The sequence below is a fragment of the Ammodytes marinus genome (genome assembly GCF_949987685.1).
Source record: "Ammodytes marinus genome assembly, chromosome: 18".
Classification (NCBI taxonomy): domain Eukaryota; kingdom Metazoa; phylum Chordata; class Actinopteri; order Uranoscopiformes; family Ammodytidae; genus Ammodytes; species Ammodytes marinus.
Genome location: NC_137222.1, coordinates 26825564 through 26847145, shown reverse-complemented (window position 1 = coordinate 26847145; position 21582 = coordinate 26825564). Strand labels below are relative to the sequence as shown.

Sequence of the window (21582 nt, the reverse complement as noted above, 5' to 3'; positions counted from 1 at the left end):
AGGAAGACTGGGGAGAAGGAAATGACTAAATGCCTGAAGTCCAGTGTCAAGTACCCACAGTCAGTGATGGTCTGGGGTGCCATGTCAGCTGCTGGTGTTGGTCCACTGTGTTTTATCAAAGGCAGGGTCAATGCAGCTAGCTATCAGGAGATTTTGGAGCACTTCATGCTTCCATCTGCTGAAAAGCTTTATGGAGATGAAGATTTAATTTTTCAACAAGACCTGGCACCTGCTCACAGTGCCAAAACCACTGGTAAATGGTTTACTGACCATGGTATTACTGTGCTCAATTGGCCTGCCAACTCTCCTGACCTGAACCCCATAAGAATCTGTGGGATATTGTGAAGAGGAAGTTGAGAGACACCAGACCCAACACTGTGGATGAGCTTAAGGCCGCTATCGAAGCATCCTGGGCCTCCATAACACCTCAGCAGTGCCACAGGCTGATTGCCTCCATGCCACGCCGCATTGAAGCAGTCATTTCTGCGAAAGGATTCCCGACCAAGTATTGAGTGCATAACTGAACATAATTATTTGAAGGTTGACTTTTTTTGTATTAAAAACACTTTTCTTTTATTGGTCGGATGAAATATGCTAATTTTTTGAGATAGGGATTTTTGGTTTTTCTTTACTTTTTTGCCAAAATCATCAATATTAAAACAATAAAAGGCTTGAACTACTTCAGTTGTGTGTAATGAATCTAAAATATATGAAAGTCTAATGTTTATCAGTACATTACAGAAAATATTGAACTTTATCACAATATGCTAATTATATGAGAAGGACCTGTATGTCCATATTTCTGCATATCTTGGACCAAGGCCTAGTGCCGCCATCTTGAAAGTGTCATAGTTGGAATGTCATCAGGTGCATTGTTTAAAATTTAGAATTGTTCTTGTCCATGAAGGCCACTGTAGCTTCTGTTATTATTCAAAAGGGGTGGGGTTACCCAGGGAGTGTTGCATTCTAGAACTTTGTAGAACTTTCTTGATGATGTCATATTACACACTGCACCTTTAAAGAAATAAAAAAGGCCATCCCAGTTTCCCCCCAGATAGACGGCTCTAAATGGCGTGATTCCAGACCATACTAGGCCTACTTGTTGTAGTTTTGGTCTGGTTTTGCGAGACTAGAGACTAATAGACACAGTTTTTACTGTTACTGCAAAGAGCCACATCGTACACATGGGTATACATGAACATCCCCCTATCCCCTCCACTCTCACAACAAACAAACACACACACACACACACACACACACACACACACACACACACACACACACACACACACACACACACACACACACACACACACACACACACACACACACACACACACAGAGACCTCTGCTCAGCCAGATTTACTGTAAATGTCACACAACCACCATGATAATTACAGAAAGGGAATTTTTTTAATTTTTAAACAAACAAACGATCACAACCCCCACCCACCCCACACCTCACACAATCCTTGGAAAAAACATTTTAAAAAAAAGGTACAAGATAACAAATACACACATTATTAACAATCGGGGCGTGACTAAGCTCATTGAAATGGGAAATAAAGGGGCGCCACCTACAGTCAAATTTGTTCAAAGAACCTCTCAAAGAGTTTTTAATTTTTTCAAGTTTGACAAAGAACATAACATCACTCAACCAGGAAGATGATAGGGGAGGCTTGGGAGACTTCTACTCAAAAAGTATTCTTCTCCGGGCTAGGACAGATGAGAATGCGATAACATGTTGATGTGATAGACCTTTTATATTGGTAGCTTTTTAGTGGTTATCCCCTCCCTGAGTATAGGCTACTACTGTAATGGAGGCGAGACACTGCAGGTGAATAGGGTAAAACATTTAACTTATAGATATCATCATGAAACATTGCCAGTTGAGTACTTACAATTACAATATTTTCAGAAATGTTTGAATAAATAAGCAAATTTGGCAATATCTAACACATTATGTGTTCATTTAAACCCCCAAACTAGGTGGAAATAGCCAGAGTTAAAATCATTAACTAATTTTTACAAGTTGTATATGTCCACAGTTTTTACAAAACAAAATATGGATAGGCTACACCCTATTTTTCATTTTCTGTTTGTCTCATTTTCCCATTTCCCAAAATTAAAAATAAGAAATGCCAATCAATTAATGTCTTACAGGCATATTTTGAATACATTTTTTTTTTTTTTTTTACGAAAAAAACATTTTAAACATGAAATCAAACTTCTTTTTTTCGACGGACCTGTTTTGTTTAGGAAAGTATGCTAAGAAGTTCACGAACCTTTACAGCACAGGCACGGGGGTGGGTGGGATGGGGCGGATACATACTGGAAAACAACAGCGGAGGACGCACAAACTCGTGACGTCAACACCGAACACCTCCGATTGGTCACAAGTGTTTGAAAGACAGGCGCTCGGACAAACCACCAAGCAGTATTTCTCCAATGAGCATTTAATCAGATCTGCAAAGCATCAGCGGTAGGGGAAATGCTCAACTGGGGTCCATTAGTATGCTGTCAGATCGTGAACATATTGCGCAGCACCGCAAACTATTGTGACACAAGTGTTTCTTGACGGGAAGTGGGTGTTCCTACCACAGAATCTACGAAACAGACGTAACAAATGATAGCTCAACTTTATCTACCGTGTTTTGGGGATTGTAAGGTAGCCATAAAGGAAGATGCTATTGATTTAGCAAAAAATTATACAGCGACCACATAAGACGCCAGTAAAGTAAGTAACAACATCTTGCTGTTCATTGCGGAAACAATATTGCGTGAGTAGGTATAGCATTGTGAGCTAACCGAAATATTAAATTAGCTACTGTGCACATCCTTAGCTATACGCTACAATGAACCTTTCGTGCGCTGTTCGTGTTATGTTACTTACTATGACCTTACTTCATAATACATTCTCATCAGGTGTGCCTCAGCAACTTTTCAGTTAATGTTGACGTTATGCCATATAATGCGTAACGGAGACAATACAATTTAATAGTTGTAAATTATGTTAGGTGATTTTGACATAACTGATACACCTTTTCCAGTGTGATATTCTGTTGTTTTCTTGTGTTTGTAGCTAGACTTCATCATGCCGACTGCGACTGCGCTCCAGCTGTTGCTCGTAACTTGCTTCAGTGCCTTACCTGTTAGAGCTGGTAAGTTTCATTACATTCAACCGCTGGCCTGTTAACTGAAACACAAAACTTTCTCGTGATACCGCCACTTACATGAAAGAACTAAGAATCACAGATAGATAAGTGATCAATTGCTGAAAACAACTGTTCTTGCAAAAAATTACTTTTATTGTACAACAATTGGAAAATGCAGTTAAGCTTAGTAATATCCCGTTTTATTTATTCATTCAACTCTATTTAGTTTTGACTAATTATTCACTATTAAAACTCATCATTATCTCTGTGTTTCAAATGTAATGCATGTTCATGTTTAAATATATAAACAATAATGAATATGAGAGAAACAAATATTAAATAAGCAACTCAATCTCTCTCTAAATATGACATACACTTGAATATACAAACACAACTTGTAGTTTGTCAGCCTTTCATAACCACCACCAGGGATCCCAACAATATGTTATAGTTCCAGTGTCTGCATTTGGTTTGTATTACAGAATGTTCCTATAGATTATTTAATGTATGCCTCTGTCCAGCAAATCTGTTCAGAATGTATGCCTGGAGGAATATCAAGTAACAAAGGAAACAGATGAGTTTTTGCTCAAATAATCTATCCACTAGATTCTTTCTTGGGTAACCCATAGACTAGTTTATAAAAGATGGACGTAGCCACCATGATCCATGTTCGCACTGGATTATGGGTCAGAATCGCCAAAATAGAATGCTGTTTTCAACACTAAAAATCTTGGTAAGATGTAAACATCCGGGTCTTTCTAACCATCCTAAATCACAAGAGCCACAAGAATCGGGACATACTAAGTCTTTTTCTACCAAACTAAATAGTAGAAAGTATGCGATTCGGAACGCAGGGTAAAAATTAAGCCTACCCATTCAGGCCATCGCCAACCCTAACCCTACCCATGTCTGACTGCCTTTTTCCGGCAGAGAGGTGACGTTTGGGGGACGAAACACCCCAAACTAGCTGACTTATATGAAACTAGCACGTATGCTAAGGAGCTATGCTAAGGGCTATGCTAACAAACTAGCGAAGCTTCACCATCAATGGCTTCCGAGGAGCAGCGATAGTTTGAGCTGGCGTCTGGTCTTTTGGAGAAAAGAGATAGCAGACGTGTGCAGTGGGTTCACACTAGGGGTGCCATGGTACACAAAAGTCACGGTTCGGAACATACCTCGTTTTAAATTGACCGTGTGGTATGGTACAGTTCTCAGTTAAGAGGAAAAATGTGAGCAAAAGAAACTGCGTGCAGCATTAACTGCATTTCCAGCTTATAGGTCTTAAAAAGTAAACTATGCTGAAAACAAGGTCTCCAATAAATAAAATACTTCTCAAATAAAAGTGCAAGTTCCACACCACAATCAAAACAAGCCTGGTCATTTGGCATATTTATGTAATCTTAAAGACCAAGAAATGCAAGACAGTCTTTCTTCTCTGACATCATCACCAAAAACAGCAACAATGCACATGCCCTGTTTGCTGCTGTTGACAGGCTAACAAACCCTCCTGTGTCAGTAGCGTCTGAGCATCTTTCCACGAGGGCCTGCAATGAATTTGCCTCCTTCTTTACTGAGAAAATTCATAAAATAAGACAAGCTGTCACTGCATCAATACCAGGTTCAAGATCTGTTTTATCTCTGTACCCATTTAAAACAAATTCAGATGCCATGACAGAGTTTTTTCTGATAAACAAGAAAAACCTGGATGACATTATACAACACCTGAACTCCTCCTCCTGTTGCCTTGACATTCTGCCCACAGGCTTCTTTAAAACTGTTTTTAGCTGTATGGCCTCAGATGTCCTAGAAATTGTCAATATGTCCCTTCGCACTGGTGTATTCCCACAGGCCCTGAAAACAGCTGTCATCAAGCCACTCCTAAAAAAGAAAAATCTAGATACATCACTCATGAACAATTATAGGCCGATATCCAACCTACCATTTTTAAGCAAGATCATTGAAAAAGCTGTTCATCATCAGCTAAATAACTACTTAGCAATGAATAACTGCTTTGATGTCTTTCAGTCAGGTTTTCGACAACACCACAGCACTGAGACTGCTCTGGTTAAGGTCCTCAATGACATCCACTTAAACACAGACAGTGGCAAAAGCTCTGTATTAGTTTTATTGGATCTCAGTGCTGCGTTCGACACAGTTGACCACAGCATATTGCTAGATCGACTTGCAAACTGGGTTGGACTTTCTGGAACTGTGCTAAACTGGTTTGAATCATACTTAAAGGAAAGAGACTACTATGTGTCAATAGGCAATTTCACATCCGAGCGAACAAATATTACATGCGGGGTCCCCCAAGGTTCCATTCTTGGGCCTCTTCTGTTTAACATATACATGCTACCGCTAGCTCAGATTATGAACAAAAACAAATTATGCTACCATAATTATGCAGACGACACACAAATTTACATAACCATATCACCAGGAGACTATGGTCCGATTCAAGCACTAAGTAAATGCATTGAACAAATCAATGACTGGATGTGCCAAAACTTTCTTCAATTAAACAGCGACAAAACTGAAGTAATTGTCTTTGGTGCCAGGGATGAACAATCAAAAGTCAGCGCACAGCTTAAATCTGTTATGTTAGAAAGCACACACCAAGCTAGAAATCTTGGAGTAGTGATAGATTCCGACTTGAATTTCAAAAAACACATTAAATCAATTACTAAGTCAGCCTACTACCACCTTAAAAATATATCGAGAATTAAAGGGCTAATATCTCAGCAGGACTTAGAAAAACTTGTCCATGCATTTATTTTTAGTAGACTTGACTACTGTAATAGTGTCTTTGCAGGCCTTCCTAAAAAATCAATCAGACAGCTTCAGCTAATTCAGAACGCTGCTGCTCGAGTCCTCACTAGGACCAAAAAAGTAGATCACATTACCCCAGTTCTTAGGTCTTTACACTGGCTTCCTGTCACTCAAAGAATTGATTTTAAAATATCGATGATGGTCTACAAAGCCTTAAATGGTTTAGGGCCAAAATACATTACTGATCTGCTGATACGTTATGAGCCGCCCAGAGCCCTTAGGTCGTCTGGGACAGGTCTTTTAAAAGTCCCCAGAGCTAGGACTAAACAGGGAGAGGCGGCATTCAGCGTTTATGCGCCCAATGTCTGGAACGGACTGCCAGAGAGTCTGAGGTCCGCTGAGACTCTCAGCTCTTTTAAATCGGGTCTCAAAACGTTCTTGTTTCCCTTTTAACCTGTAATTTTTTTTTTTTTTTTTTTTTTTTTTGGTAAAATGTTTTAATTCTTTTATTTAAATGTTGTATTTTTATCCATGTTTTAAATTTGTTCCTTTTTTTTTTTTTTTTTTTTTTTGTATTTGTATTCTTTATTTGATTTTAACCCTGTGAAGCACCTTGAGTGGCCCTGTGCCTGAAATGTGCTCTATAAATAAAATTGCCTTGCCTTGCCTAAAGCTATTTACGCAATCAGTACGTATTGCTATACAGTACAGTTTGGTACGCTATGGCCTGTGTTGTGACGGTTCGGTACAAATACATTTATTATTACACCCCTAGTTCATACACATGAACAAGAAAAACAACCATTCTTCTCAAGTTCTGGTGGATTGGTCTTGTGTTCAACATATATGTATGTAAAGTGAAGGGTGTGACCCCAGAGCACATTTAGACCCTGGAGCTCCAGTTAGCTCTAACCGATGATAAACTTGAGCTACGCAGGCTAGGGCTGAGCGATTAATTGAATTGATTTTGGCTTCCCTCGATCATGAAAACAAGATAATCGTAATAAAACGATCATTGTGTCGCACGCCGTGTCTTGTGTGGTAAATGCAGCGAACCCTGTGTGCGCTCCGCTCTGCCCCGCCCCCGCCCGAACACTTTCGCTTTCAGCGATTGCAGTGCAATGGTTTATTCAGCATAAAGTTAAAGTACTCGCCCAAGACTGATCGAAACACAATAGCCTTGCGTGAGCGAAAAAGCGAGTTGCCAGTTGAAACTCCGTAACGTTGGGTAACGGTGTCATTCACAGTGACACCTCGCCAGTGTGAGCCGCCGCACAGAAAAGCCCTGTGGCTTTACGGCTAAAATGAACCGGGGATATCCTGCCCGTTACTGTTGTTGATGTGGAAGACTTCCGCGATCGGATTGCATTTCTTGAGCCTGGATACACAGAGCCTTGTCGCCAAACTGGCGCGAGAGAAAACAGTGGGCCGCCTCCGTCCGTTACTTTCAGTCTACAGCCGAACAAATTAAAATAACCACCATGGACATCGTTTAAATAAAGCCTCTTGTTTTTATGATCATTAGGGCTTTGATGCAAATTCTGAAGTCCGAATATTAAGTTGGCAGCTGCTGTGCAGTTTTTTTCCAGCAACTCAACCTGCACTGTAAAAAAAGAAAGGCAATAAGTTGATCTTTTTGTAAATTCATACCTCCTCAACGTGCAAATAAATGAGTTGTTCACAATCACATCCCTAGTAAAATATTAATTTTACTCTTAGATTGGAAGGTTTCACTGTTTTTTTTATTTATTTAGGCTTTTTAGTTGTATGTTTGAGGAGCACATTTGGGAGTTTAATTTATGCAATGTTTAAAGAATTTGCAGAATTTTCATTTTGGGGCATCCCTACAGTCAATAATCGTTTTTAATAATCGTGATTACAATATCAATCAAAATAATCGTGATTATCATTTTTGCCAATCGAGCAGCCCAATCGAGCAGCCCACACTGCGCTGTAGCGCAGTGTGAACAACCATACTCTGATAGGTGACATCCGATGCACTCTTACATTGGTCTAACCCTGGCCCAAAATGGACCCTTTCTCAATCCTGGGACAAGTACACATTTGCTCCGACGTCTTCTCGTCCTGCTCATGGGTTAAAGCTAACAGCCTGTGCCTATCATAGAAGGTTTAACGCCGCAAGATTACATACCTCTCTCTCTCTTCAACACTCGTGAGCTTAAAATGATATTGAATTGATATTGAGTCTTTATAAAAGGGGGAAATCTAGTGGGGTTGTGTACTAAGGATATCCAAAAAAAAAAAAAAAGTTATGATGGAGCAGGTTTATTTATCAAGGGCTGCTTTATTAAAAACAATGTCACCGTATAAACCTGTGATCTGTGTGTAACAGCCGACCTGTGTGAATGTGAAGCACAGTATAGAACATTCATCACCATCAAATCCTGGCAGATTGTCTTGGCCTCGTGCGTAAAACACTTGAGTGCTTGGAGTTTGATTGTGAACATTAAGACTTAAACTGTCGGACTTCCGGTAAGATGGCGGACGGGTGAGACGCTTATTTATGAGCTCGCCCAGGTCGGTTAAATAAACCCACTCAAATACAATAACTCCACATACAAATGTGTTAAAGCGGGTAATGGGTGGACGCCGAGGCCGTAGAAATACCAAAAACTCGAACAAAACTCAAGAAAACAGTACTTTGGAAGAGGTTGAACCTAACCAAATGGAACACGAGGGTGACGCAGCGGAAAAAATGGACCAAGCTGAAACACTGAGAGAAGGACTTGCTAGCATCGGTAAGGATATAAGAGAGCTCAAGCAACAATTCCACAACGAACTGAAAACTTTCAAAGACGAGCTTAAAAGTGAAATTAAAAACAAGATAAAACAAGAAATCGCCTATCTCAGACAAGACATTGACCGCAAGCTCATGGAGAACAATAAGGAAATACAGGAACAAAAAACAGATATAACCGAAGCACAGACCCGCATAGCGGAGCTGGAAGAATATAACACGGAGGCAAACGACATGCTCGCTAAGGTGGTGAAGCAGACACGCCAAATGCAGGACAAACTAACGGACCTAGAAGCGAGATCACGGAGGAACAATGTTAGGATTTTTGGCCTGCCCGAGGACACAGAAGGAGCCTCTGTCGCCGAATACCTGGGCAAGTTGCTAAAGAAGGAGCTGCAGCTACCCGACGGAACCAATCTGCAAATTCAGCGGGCACACAGAGCTCTCACACGAAAACCGAATCCAGGCGGCACGCCGAGATCAATAGTGGTTAATTTCCTTCAGTTTGAAACCAAGGAGATGGTCCTACAGAAAGTCTGGGAGAAAAAGGGGCTACAGGTGGGCGACAAAAAAATTAATTTTGACCACGACTATCCCACTGAGATTGTGCAAAAACTAAAAACATATCTAAGTATCAAGAAGACACTGAAGGAGAGGGCCATCCGTTTCCAAACTCCATTCACGAAAATAAGAATCCATTGGAACAACGGCGTGAGGACCTACGACAGCGCGCGAGAGGCAGCGGAAGATATGACAGCCAGGGGAATATCTGTGGACGTGCCGAGAGATGACGCGGAGCCTGCGAAGGAGTGGAGCCGAGGTGAGCGGGGATGGAAACAAGCAGGACGCCTGAGAACGGTGATGGATGCGGCGGCACAGCGAGCGAAGGAAAAGTTACAAGGCTACCAGCGGAGAGCCGACAATTAATGCCCCAGACAGAGTGAAAGATAACAGCGCTGTAAGGTAACAAGGACGGCTTAATTTAATTGAATTCATCAACATATGATAACGCCGACATGGCGAGGGAGAGCCATCAAAGTTGGACAGTTCTAGGCTGGGGGTATTGCTGTTTTACGGATATGGCTCCGTGTCTAGGGATGAGCCCTCACAGGAGAGGTTTTCTCATCCACCCACCAACAGGGACTTGGGGGAGAACATAACAACATAATCATGAACCATTGTCTGGATACAACAAGTTTGAAAGGGAGCAAAAAACAGATGTCAAAATTTGTAAAGCTATCCTTGGAAGAGATGGGAATGATGGATGTATGGAGGAACCTTAACCCTCTTAAAAAGGATTTCACACATTATTCGGCTACGCACAATGTCCATTCAAGAATTGATTACTTTTTTATAAATAAAGTTGATGGTTATAGAGTGACCGAGTGTAGGATTGGAGGGGCAGATGTATCAGATCATAATGCCCTATTTCTAAATATACATCTTAATGCCAGGAAAAGACAAACAATCTGGAGACTTAATGTGGGAATGCTGAATAATAAGAGTTTAGTGGAGGAATTAAAAAAATAAATTAGGCAATATATGGAAGACAATAGTAATGGAGAAGTTGACCCGCACATGGTTTGGGATGCCCTGAAGGCGGTTGTTCGAGGGAAAGTAATAGCTAAAACATCTAAAATAAAAAAACTTAAAGCAGAGGCGTACCAGAACCACTCATTAAGATTAAGAGAACTAGAGCAACAATACCAAAAGACAAACAACCCAAATATAAGTAAACAAATTAGGGATACCAAAACTAAGATTAACGATATATTAATGGACGAATATGGAAAAAAGTATATATTTATGAAACAAAATTATTATGAAATTGGCCCAAGAGCAACTAAGCTCCTAGCAAAACGTATACGAAAACAGCAAGCAATTAATACTATACATACAATTAAGGATCCATGCACCAATGAGACGATGCACAAGCCGGAAAATATAGAAAGAGTATTTAGGGGGTTCTATGAAAAATTATATACACAACCAACTGCTGCAAACGAGGAAGAAATAAGAACCTTCTTAAACGAATTGGATCTACCGTCGATCGGCACTTACCAAAACAAAAGATTAACAGCAGACATTACAAGGGAAGAGATTATTCATGCTATACAATCGTTGAAAAACAATAAATCTCCAGGGAGCGATGGTTATCCTGCAGAGTGGTACAAGATTTTCAAGGAAGAACTGCTACCAGCTCTCCAGACTTCCTTTAATTGGACTCTAAAAGAAAACAAAATGCCACCAACCTGGGCAGAAGCAATTATATCAGTCATTCCAAAACCAGGAAAGGATAAGGATAGATGTGAAAATTATAGACCGATTTCAATACTAAATTTAGATTATAAATTATATACGTCAATTATCTCTAAAAGAATAAACACATTCATTACAGAATTAATTGACGAAGATCAAACGGGATTCATATCGGGCCGACAAACCCAAGATAGTATTCGACGAACCCTACAAATAATTGGCAAAGCACGAAGAGAGAAACAAAGTACTGTACTGGTTAGCATTGATGCCGAGAAGGCATTCGACTGTGTGAATTGGAAATTCCTTTATCAGGTGTTGGAACGATTCGGATTTAATACTAAATCAATACAATTGATTAAAACACTTTATCATAAACCCTCTGCTAGAATTAAAATTAATGGAAGTTTGACCAAGGAAATATATTTACAGAGATCAACCAGACAAGGATGCTGTTTGTCACCGATCCTGTTTGCGATTTTTATTGAGCCCTTAGCTCAGGCAATCCGACAAAATAAAGAAATTAAAGGGGTCACAATTAAAGGTATAGAACATAAATTGGGACTTTTTGCTGATGATTTGATTGCTTTCCTCGAACAACCTAACACATCTATCCCTAATTTGATGAAGCTACTACAATTATATGGCCATCTGTCAGGATATAAAATTAACGTCTCCAAAACCCAGATTTTATCTTTTAATTATACTCCAACAAAAGCAATCCTGGAATTATATGACCTTAAATGGAATCTAAAGTCAATTCAATATTTAGGCGTTACGATCACTAAAAACTCCACAGACCTATATAAAGCAAATTATAACAATTTAGATCAAGAAATAAAAAAAGATATAACAAGATGGTCTACCCTCCCACTGGATTTAAACTCTAGAATTGAGATAGTTAAACTTAATATATTACCCAGATTTCTCTATCTATTCCAATCTTTACCAATAGAGGTACCCCAAGGTCAATTTACAAATTGGGACAGAATGATTTCCAGATTTGTCTGGGGGGGCAAAAGACCTAGAGTCAGATACAAAACTCTTCAGCTAACAAAAGAGAGAGGTGGTATGGGTCTTCCAAAATTAAGGGAATACTATTATGCTGCTCAATTGAGACCTGTGTACTGCTGGTGTAAGTCAGAATTTAGAGCTAAATGGAAGACATCGAAAGAGAAGTGAACCAAATTCCAATTCAACATTTGATTGGAGATAATAAACTATACAAGGAACTCAAAAATAAAATGGATCCAATAACAGTGCACACACTAGGTTTGTGGTTTAAAATATTGAAAATACACAAGATTCAGAATGACATACATATATTAAAATGGGTAGCATATGATAGAAATTTCAAACCTGCAATGTATGATCAAGGATTCAAACATTGGTTAACAAAGGGAATAACAACTTGGTGTGTTTTGGTAAAAGATGGGAGGCTGGAGAGTTTTGAAAATATGAGAAGAAAATACGAATTGGGAGCTCATGAATTTTATACCTTCAGCTACGGGACTATTTCAAAAAGGAAATCGAAGCAGATTCTTCCAAGGAGGTGAACAGTGTCATCCAAATTATAATAAAAGCATATCAAGAAAGTAACATAAGAATAATTTCGGCAATGTATAAAGGTTTGAATACTAACGACAAACATTCAACTAAATATGTTAAGATGAAATGGGAAAAAGAACTCAATGTACAAATTTCAGATGAAGACTGGCATGATATGTGGAGGACACATCACTCATCCACCAATTCACGAACTTGGAGGGAATTTTCATGGAAGAATGTGATTAGTTTCTTTATAACACCAAAAATGAAAGGTAAACGGCTACACAAACGCCAGAAATGTTGGCGGGAATGTGGGTCTTATGATGTTGATCATTCACATGTTTTTTGGAATTGTCAGAAAATAACTGTATTTTGGGAAATGGTTTATGAGGTATTAAAGCAAATACTAGGATATGAGGTCCCCAAAAGTAGTTTGGTGCTCTATCTATGTAAATTTCAAAAAGAGAATATTATTATGAGTGATGTATATTTAATCAAAATACTGCTAGTAGCGAGCAAGAAAGCTATCACCAGACATTGGCTGAAAGAAACACCACCAACAAAAAATCCGTGGCTTGCTATTGTTGAAGAGATAGCTTTAATGGAGAAACTGACTCACAAACTGAGACTTCAAGAAGCACAATTCGACTGTAAATGGGAGAAATGGACACTTTACAGGACTCAAAATTAAGACATTGGACTGGAACAGTAACTTATAACTAACTACAACCTCAGGATATAAGAAGGTACTTCCCAAGCAGTTTGTTCTTTTTCCTTGTTTTTTCCTTTTTTGTTTTTATTTTATTTTTTCTTGCCATCACCTAATTGCAGATGTCGATATAATGCTGTTATAACTGGCATGTTACTGTGAAAAAAGTCAATAAAGATCTAAGTGTAAAAAAAAAAAGACTTAAACCGTATTTTTGTCTGTTTATCTCCAGAAAATGACAACCATTTGGTGATAGCCCCACAGGATCCAGTGCTGGAGATTGGGACACATTTTATGGCTACATGCATGATCATCAACACAACTAAAGTTACAACAGATGACCTTTACTGGAATATGTCTAAGACTACTGTACCCAAAGAGCAGTACACCAAGATCAACAGTTCAGCTCTCAATGTCACTATCCCTGTCACCAGTGAAGAACTCCAATGGTTATTTTGCCTCTGCAAGAAAGTTCAAGAATGTGGTATCATGAACAGTGGCACATTTATTCACGGGACTTTACTTACAACAGGCTGTAAGTGTTTTTTTGTCGGAACTTTAAACTTATTACTGTTTTCTAACCATTACACTTTCATGTGTTTTATTGTTTCTTCTAGTTTTGATCACATTTTACAAAAGACCTCTTTTTAAAAGTGTAAATGATCACTATATTTATTTTTATTTTCTGTAAAATTACCTTTTGTAGTTGTGGATACACTTTTATATCCCTTTTATAGTGCTGGAGAGGAAGATGTAGAAAAGTATTTCCGGTGTGTTCAGTAAAAGAGTAAAAAAAATAGAGGAAAATCAAATTTGATGAAAACGTATTCCACTCTGTCCGCTCTCTCTGAGTTGTCTCAAGTACTTCAATACCCATGTGTGATAAAAGGGTAACTTTTTATTAGGTTTTTCCAACTAAATAATGTTAACAGGATGTCTGTATTGTTTGTCCCATTGTCAGATCGCCCAGGGAAGCCTGAGAATCTCTCCTGTGTGGCGCTTCAGAAGGATCGGCATATCTCTCGAAACATCAGCTGTGTATGGGAGCCAGTAGGACGGCAAACCACTTATGTCCCTACAACATACACACTGAATGTTCGTGTCATCAAGTGAGTACACTGCTAGATGTTTGTGCATTTAAGACACTTTTGTTTGGTGGTTTAGTCATTAAAGAATTCAAGCTGTTGAAGTTATGTTGTGTTAGCTGTCACTAAGCAGGCGGTCCTACACTGATCGCAGTGGTGGTTGGATCCCCTGCCTCCTGCTATATGACCAATGGCACTTTTCCATCGCACATGCAGCTCTACTCGACTCAGTACAACTCGGTTTTGGTAGCAACACCTGGTAGTCCGAGGCTTGTAACGTAATCGGTCGCTATCATTTCTGTCCTAGCTGGCTAAATAGGCTATATAAGGCGCTTTTCCACCGCACATGTAGCTCTACTCGACTCAACTCGACTCAACTCGACTCAGCTCAACTTGGTTTTGGTAGCAGCACGGGTCGTTTTCCACTGCAAATAGTACCTCCTGGACGTGGGGGGGAACGAGGGATCAGACGGAAATTGAATGTCAGCTAGATGGCACATTCACCGTTTGTCTCTTCTTTTTACTATTTGAGTAACTTTTGACTCTGAGCGTCTTCAATTTGCCATGGAGCATTATTAACACATGAATGTTTTAATAAAACATGGTTGTTTTTAATAAGGTGTTGGACAGTTCTTACACAATTTTAGTGGTTTCAACTTCTCCTGGGTAGTTTTCTTTCTTTTATGCAGGCCAATCATTTCGGCCCCCTGAAACAGAGTTACATATTTTCCAAAACCACAGCATATGTCTTCTGACATGGCTGTTTAAGGAAAAAGAAGCTATACACTGCATCAGTTAGGGTTAAATTACTTGTTGTTGCCAACTGAAGCATATTAATCGTTTTAATCGCATTTTTTGACCGATGGAGGGCTCTTGCCTATTTGCTGAGTAGAATCCAGGTGGCGACTTTTTTTTGGGCCGGGCAGTGTATGAAAAAAACAAAATTAAGTATCATGAAAAGTTGTTCTACATTTTGTAGGCCTTGCTATTGAATTCCTCTAAACATATTATTATCTTCTTTTCAACAGTGACGGATCCTATAATGTATCTACAGATAAAAACAGTGCCCTAGTCTGGCTGGAGCAATTCCCCAACCATATGCAACTAGAGATCTGGGTGGAGGCTCACAATAAACTGGGAAAAATCGAGTCGGACCACCTGAAAGGAGATGCCAACTGGTTTGGTAAATCAAGTGTTATAGTATTGTATGAGTGAAGTTTGTAAAGTACTGCTATCTTTATGCCTGCTTGTTCTGATCTATTCTGGTCTCAATCGTGTATTTACCTTATTCCCAATGGCTGCTCTGCTGAAATGTGATTCCAGTGTTAATGCACAATAATTTATAGTCATGTTCTTAGGAGCCTGTTGTGTCTCTTGTTGCAGTGAAAACAAACCCTCCATCCGATGTCAATGTCAATGCAGAGAAGACTTTTCCCTCGTCCCTTCTCATAAACTGGAGACGTCCAATTGTTAAAGAATATTTGGAATTATTAACGTATCAAATCAGATACAGTGAAAATGGATCTCAACATTGGACATATGTAAGTATGTTTATATTGTTTAGCACAAATGGCCATGCTATTTTAGAATACTCTACTTATTAATATTCATGATAACTTATTGAATTTTTTCAATATCTTATTTCTAGAGCTGGCAAACGACTAAAGATTAATCACAGGGTAGCTGTGGATTAATCATTATTAATCACGATTAATCGCCATTCGAAATATGCCTGAAAAAATTGTCTCTGTATTGTTGTAGGAACGGAGATATGAATGAGCATGGCAAATACAAATGATGGTGTTAATAATTAAATAAAATGAAACAAAAACATAGTACCACACCATAATTCAATTTGGCTGTCTTTTTGCTATGCCTCCGAGCAAATATATAGAATGGCAAAAGGAGCCCCAACCAAGTGTTGAGTGGATGAATTAACATACTTTTCAGAAGGTCAACATTTCTGTATTAATACTTTTTTGATTGGTCTTATCTTAATTATTTTTTTTTAACCTATATTTATACAGGTAAATCCCATTGAGACCGAAGACTCTTTTACAAGGGAGACCTGTTTTCCTTTCCCACGTTACCATTCACACACAGATTCATACACCGATAGCAGGCTAACTATCGACATTCACATTAATATTCTAATATTTTGAGATGCTGGGTTTTTGATTTTCATAAGCTGCAAACTGTAATCAGCTAAATGAAGCAAAGATAGGCCTTACATATGCAACATATTCACTTTATGTGTAGTACAATTTCACTTTTTGAATTAAATTATCGAACAAAATAAATATTCCAATTTCTGGAGATGCATCTGGGCTTCTCTATAAGATACACAGTATGTCGAGCCATAATTGTTGACCATTTGGACATATCTGCAATAAGTGAGCACCGAATTGATTTTTTTTGCCCAAATCGAAAATAATGAAACGGTTGGCCAAAGGCCAAGTACCGAATGTAGCTTTTGCAGTTTTTAAACTTTCAACATTGCATAAATTAAACTCCAACATGTGCTCCTCAAACATAGTCTTCTAAAAGCAACCCTAAATACATAAAGAAAAAGTAAAACCTTCAAATCTAGGAGTTAAACTTATATTTTACTAGGGATGTAATTGTGAACCACTCCTTATTTTGCCAGTCGACGTATTCCTATATGTCGAAGTCCTCCTGGACTGGAGGCATGAATCCACAAATTGATCTAGTTATTGCCTTTTTTTTTTGCAGTGAAGGTTGAGGAGCTGAAAAAAAAGTGCACCACAATTTGATTGATTGATTGATTAAACTTTATTTCAGACATATCAACAAAAAAAAAGAAAAACTAAAAGCATGAAAACACAACACAAAGAATATGTTCAAATGATTTCACAAATAAAAATAAACAAAATAAACAAAAAATAAACATAACATTGAATTGATATGCCTGAAAAGGAGTAGGAAGAAGTATAAACTTATTTAATCCTACCCCTTTTCCACAGCTCAATAACTTTATAATAATTTTTTATATATATATATATTTTTTTATATTTATACAATCCATATATCCATATATACTCGACGCCATTGCAAATGAGGGACACCCCTGAATTGGTCTCCCGAGGATAAACAAAAGTCAAACGAAAAATGAAATGAAATATCCACTACATACATCCATACAAAAATACATCCACCGTATGCATCAACACAATTCATACGTCCATATCTCCATATTTGTACAACTCACATATCCATATCCACACATACATATACTTTCCGTCTTAAATCTCTCCCTCATCCCTGTACCTGTTAAAAATCATTGCTTTGAATTTTTTTTTGAACTGAATCATGTTTGGACATTGCTTTAACTCCGTGCTCATACCATTCCACAGTTTCACACCACCAATTGAAATGCAATGACATTTTAAAGTCATGCGTGCAGCCAGTGTCTTAAAGTTTAACTGTTCCCTCAAATTATAACCACCCTCTCTGTCAAAAAAAAGTTTTTGAATGTTACCTGGTAGCAGTTTGTTTCTAGCTTTGAACATGATTTGTGCAACTTGATATTCAACCAGGTCATTGAACTTTATGATACGGGAATGTAAAAAGAGGAGGTTGGTGTGATCATAATATCCAGCTTTATTGATTATTCTTATGGCTCGTTTTTGAAGTGTGACTAGTGGTAGCAGTGAGCTTTTGTAAGTGGTCCCCCAGACCTCCACACAGTAAATTAAATAAGGTAAGATCATTGAGCAGTAAAGAATATGCAATGATTTGTGATCCAATATATGCTTTGCTTTACCCAGGACTGAGATGCTTCGTGACAGTTTAGATTTAACATGATTTATGTGAGGTTTCCAGCATAGCTTGTGGTCTATTGTCACACCCAAGAATTTATTTACATACACTCTTTCAATATTAACACCATCTATCTTGACATTTATATCACTATTTAAATTACAATTTCCAAACAACATGATTTTTGTTTTGCTTAAATTCAATGATAATTTATTATTGTCAAACCACCTTTTTAATTTGCTCATTTCAGAAGTAATTGACTCCAGAAGCTGCTGCAAGTCCTCTCCCGTACAAAAAATATTTGTGTCATCTGCAAATAACACAAATTGTAAAATATTTGATGTTTTACATATGTCATTTATGTAGAGAATAAAAAGAATTGGCCCTAACACTGACCCCTGGGGGACCCCACAAGCAATGTCCAAACAAGCTGACACGTATTCACCCATCTTCACAAACTGTTGCCTGTTCTGTAGATAGCTCCTCAGCCAGTTTAATACAACCCCCCTGATACCATACCGTTCTAATTTATTAATTAATAAATAATGACAATTGCCGGCGTAATGTTTGAACTTCATCATTTGCATCAAATCCCTTTATTTAAACGATGTCCATGCTTAGTTGGTGATTGTAACTTTCTTGGCTGTAACGGAGGGAGGCGGCTCACTGTACAATTTCTCTATTCGCGCTGTCAGTTTAGCGACATGGCTCTGTGTAGGCCTATTTGAGAAATGCAGAGAGTCTTGCTGGAGTTGTGGCACACGGCCGTAATCTAATGCCTCGTTTCCACCGAGTAGAGCGGGTCGGGTTGGAGCGGCTCAGAGCGGGACATCTCACTTTTAAGAATATCGGTGGTGTTTCCACCGCCGACCCTACCCTTACTGGTAGGGCGGGGTTTCGGCGATAGCCGCCGCCAGAATATGGGTCAAACTATCGGGCTGTGGAACAACTGTGGTCAAGCCAGCAGTCTCTCGTTTTTGCTTGGCCAAACCGGCTGCTTCTTTATTTATTCCCCCCGTTTTGTGAGCGTATTACGCCGGTAAATGCACAGAGACGGCTCAGTGCAAACCGACAGAGACAGTGAGCGAACAGCGCTGGCTGCGGCAGCTACTTGACATCGTAGCAGTGGGTCACAATGTATCCCACTGATTAATTTAATTACGAGGAAAAACACCACAAATTAAACAGTGCCGCGCCAGTGCCGTCACTAGGCTGTTTTATTCGGGGCTAAAGCCCCGGATCTAATTTGATTAGCCCCGAATCTTTTTTTGTTAAAAAAATCAAATCAAATCATAATATTTTTTTATTTTAAATGTTTTATATTTTGCTGCATGCAGAGCCTGTGCAATATCCGCACGTCGCACATGCTCCCATTTGTTAGGACTCTTGCGTAGCTTACTGCTAGGAATTTCTGTTCTACTGCTCAAGATTTTTAGCCATGAATTGATGAACTTGCATTGAAGAAAATATGTCAGTTTTCTGTGGGCTGTAAATAGGCCAATCTATGAGGCTAAATAGTATGCTAATATTGATGATTGATTGTGTCTAAGGATGAATGCTAACATGATTTGTTTCCAACTTTTGCCTTAAGTTACAATTTAGCTAACTAGCTAGCTGCCCACCCTTTTCATTTCCAATGGTGGCTGTCATTTAATTACCAATGTTAAGTGTCATAAATAGTTAACACTGGTGCTGAGTCATGATTCCTAAAAAAGAAATACCCAAAACATGTGATATGTTTTCAATTTGCAGAAAGTTTTGAAAAATCCAGGATGCCTGAGAGCCTTACTGCATTATATTCCATTGTAGTTGTTTCTTTAGGAACCTGAACGTTGTCTTTTCCTTCACAGAAAAAAAAAATATTTTCACTGTAAAATTATGCAGAAAAGGCACAGATAGATGAATAAAAATCCACCAGATTGCAGGAAATTAAGTGTTTGATGCTCAAAAATCTCTGGGGGAGCACCCCCATACCCCCCACCTATAGGTTGTCCCCCAAAATGTTGAAATGAAACCTAGCCTTTGACCCTGTACACAGGTTGTATACAATATATTCATAGATATGTTGTTTTTACTTTTTGGATTAAAAAGAAGGCATGTCAGTAAACTCCACTTCGGCCCTTAGTGTGATTATCATTTCATCATAGAGTGGCCCTTTGTGAAAATGAGTTTGACACCCCTGATATAGGTAATGTGAGGTCTGTCTCACTTGTATTAATTTCACTCTGAAATAACTTGAATGGAACTTTAGATGTCTGGGGATAAGCAGCAGTCAGGTAGCTATTCAAAGCTATAATTACCTGCCTATTTTGTTTATTTAGGTAAAGCATTATGAAAAAAAAATGTGCATGCGCAATTAAGTATACAACAAAATTTGCCGCGCGCACGCACTGTCCTATTCCCTCTTGGACTAAGCCCCGGATGTTTCAGAAACCTAGAAACGCCCCTGTGCTGCGCTCACATTTTTCGCCAAAACACAAGACTCTTCACTCTTGCCGAGGTGACTACAGACGGCGAAATGATTCTTTCGACCAATCAACAGACGGCAGTGTGTAGCTCCGCCTTTTCGGCACCCTTTCAGGCGGCTGGTACCCCAACAGAGGAGTACCGAAAATAGGAGCGGCTTAGAGCAGTTAGGCGCGCTTATATCCGTACCCTACCCAACTTTTGGCAAATGGAAAGCCAAAATAACCAGACCGAACCAGGGTTGTGGAACTATTTTCTTAGGGGAATAGGTTCAGTAATGTCCAACACAGAAGTAGGCCTACTGGTTATTATGAGCAATTGATAAGCACAACCTAAGACTTTTAATTTAAAATAATGTGATTTAGAATGACAAAGTATCCTATACAGAGGCCTATAGATAAAAATAAAACCAAATAATTCATGAATTTCAATGGTTTAGGTTGTGATTAAACCTTGGTTTTGGACACATTTTAAGTGGGGGGTCTGGGGGTCCCCCAAATAATTTTGAGCATTCAACACTTCATTTTCTGCATTCTGGTGAATTTGTATGCACTAAATGTATGTAAAGTAATTGACAACATTTAGCTTCCTGGTGACAAAAATACAATATAATACAATGCAGTAATATAAGGCATTCTTTATTGCTTTCAAATATTTATTCTCCTGTATTTTTAGAGTGCAATGGAGAGAGAAATATATGCAGAGGAAGAGACTGCTTTATTTTATAATTTAGCTTTTTGGTTTGTGATCATCGCTGACTTTAGACTGACTCGCGCCGTCTGCTCCGTGAGGCTTGAGCGAACAGCTGTCCGACACAGATGAAAAACGAAACTGAAACTTAACTATCCAGACCTGCCTGGACTGACTTAAACTGGAGCAACCAAATATAAATGCATAAATATTGTACTAAACTGTAGCACAAGTAATGAGTTGAATTTGCATCAGTAGCCTACAGTAGTCCACATTCTTCACTCAGCCACTAACTGTTTCGTATTACACATGCACCGATCACGTGCACACAGCCGAGTTCTTTTTTATTTATTTTTTATTCACCCA

General features: G+C 38.8%; 1 protein-coding gene across 1 annotated transcript in view; it reads left to right on the top strand.

The window, feature by feature from the left end:
* The first annotated feature begins 2599 nt into the window (after positions 1-2599).
* Positions 2600-21582, top strand: part of il6st (interleukin 6 cytokine family signal transduce) — a 48514-nt gene continuing 29531 nt past the window's right edge. Inside the window, 6 exon segments of the mRNA XM_080046776.1 lie at positions 2600-2737; positions 3083-3161; positions 13428-13730; positions 14157-14304; positions 15309-15463; positions 15664-15821. Coding sequence (XP_079902902.1) covers positions 3095-3161; positions 13428-13730; positions 14157-14304; positions 15309-15463; positions 15664-15821 — 831 coding nt within the window. The 5' untranslated portion in view covers positions 2600-2737; positions 3083-3094.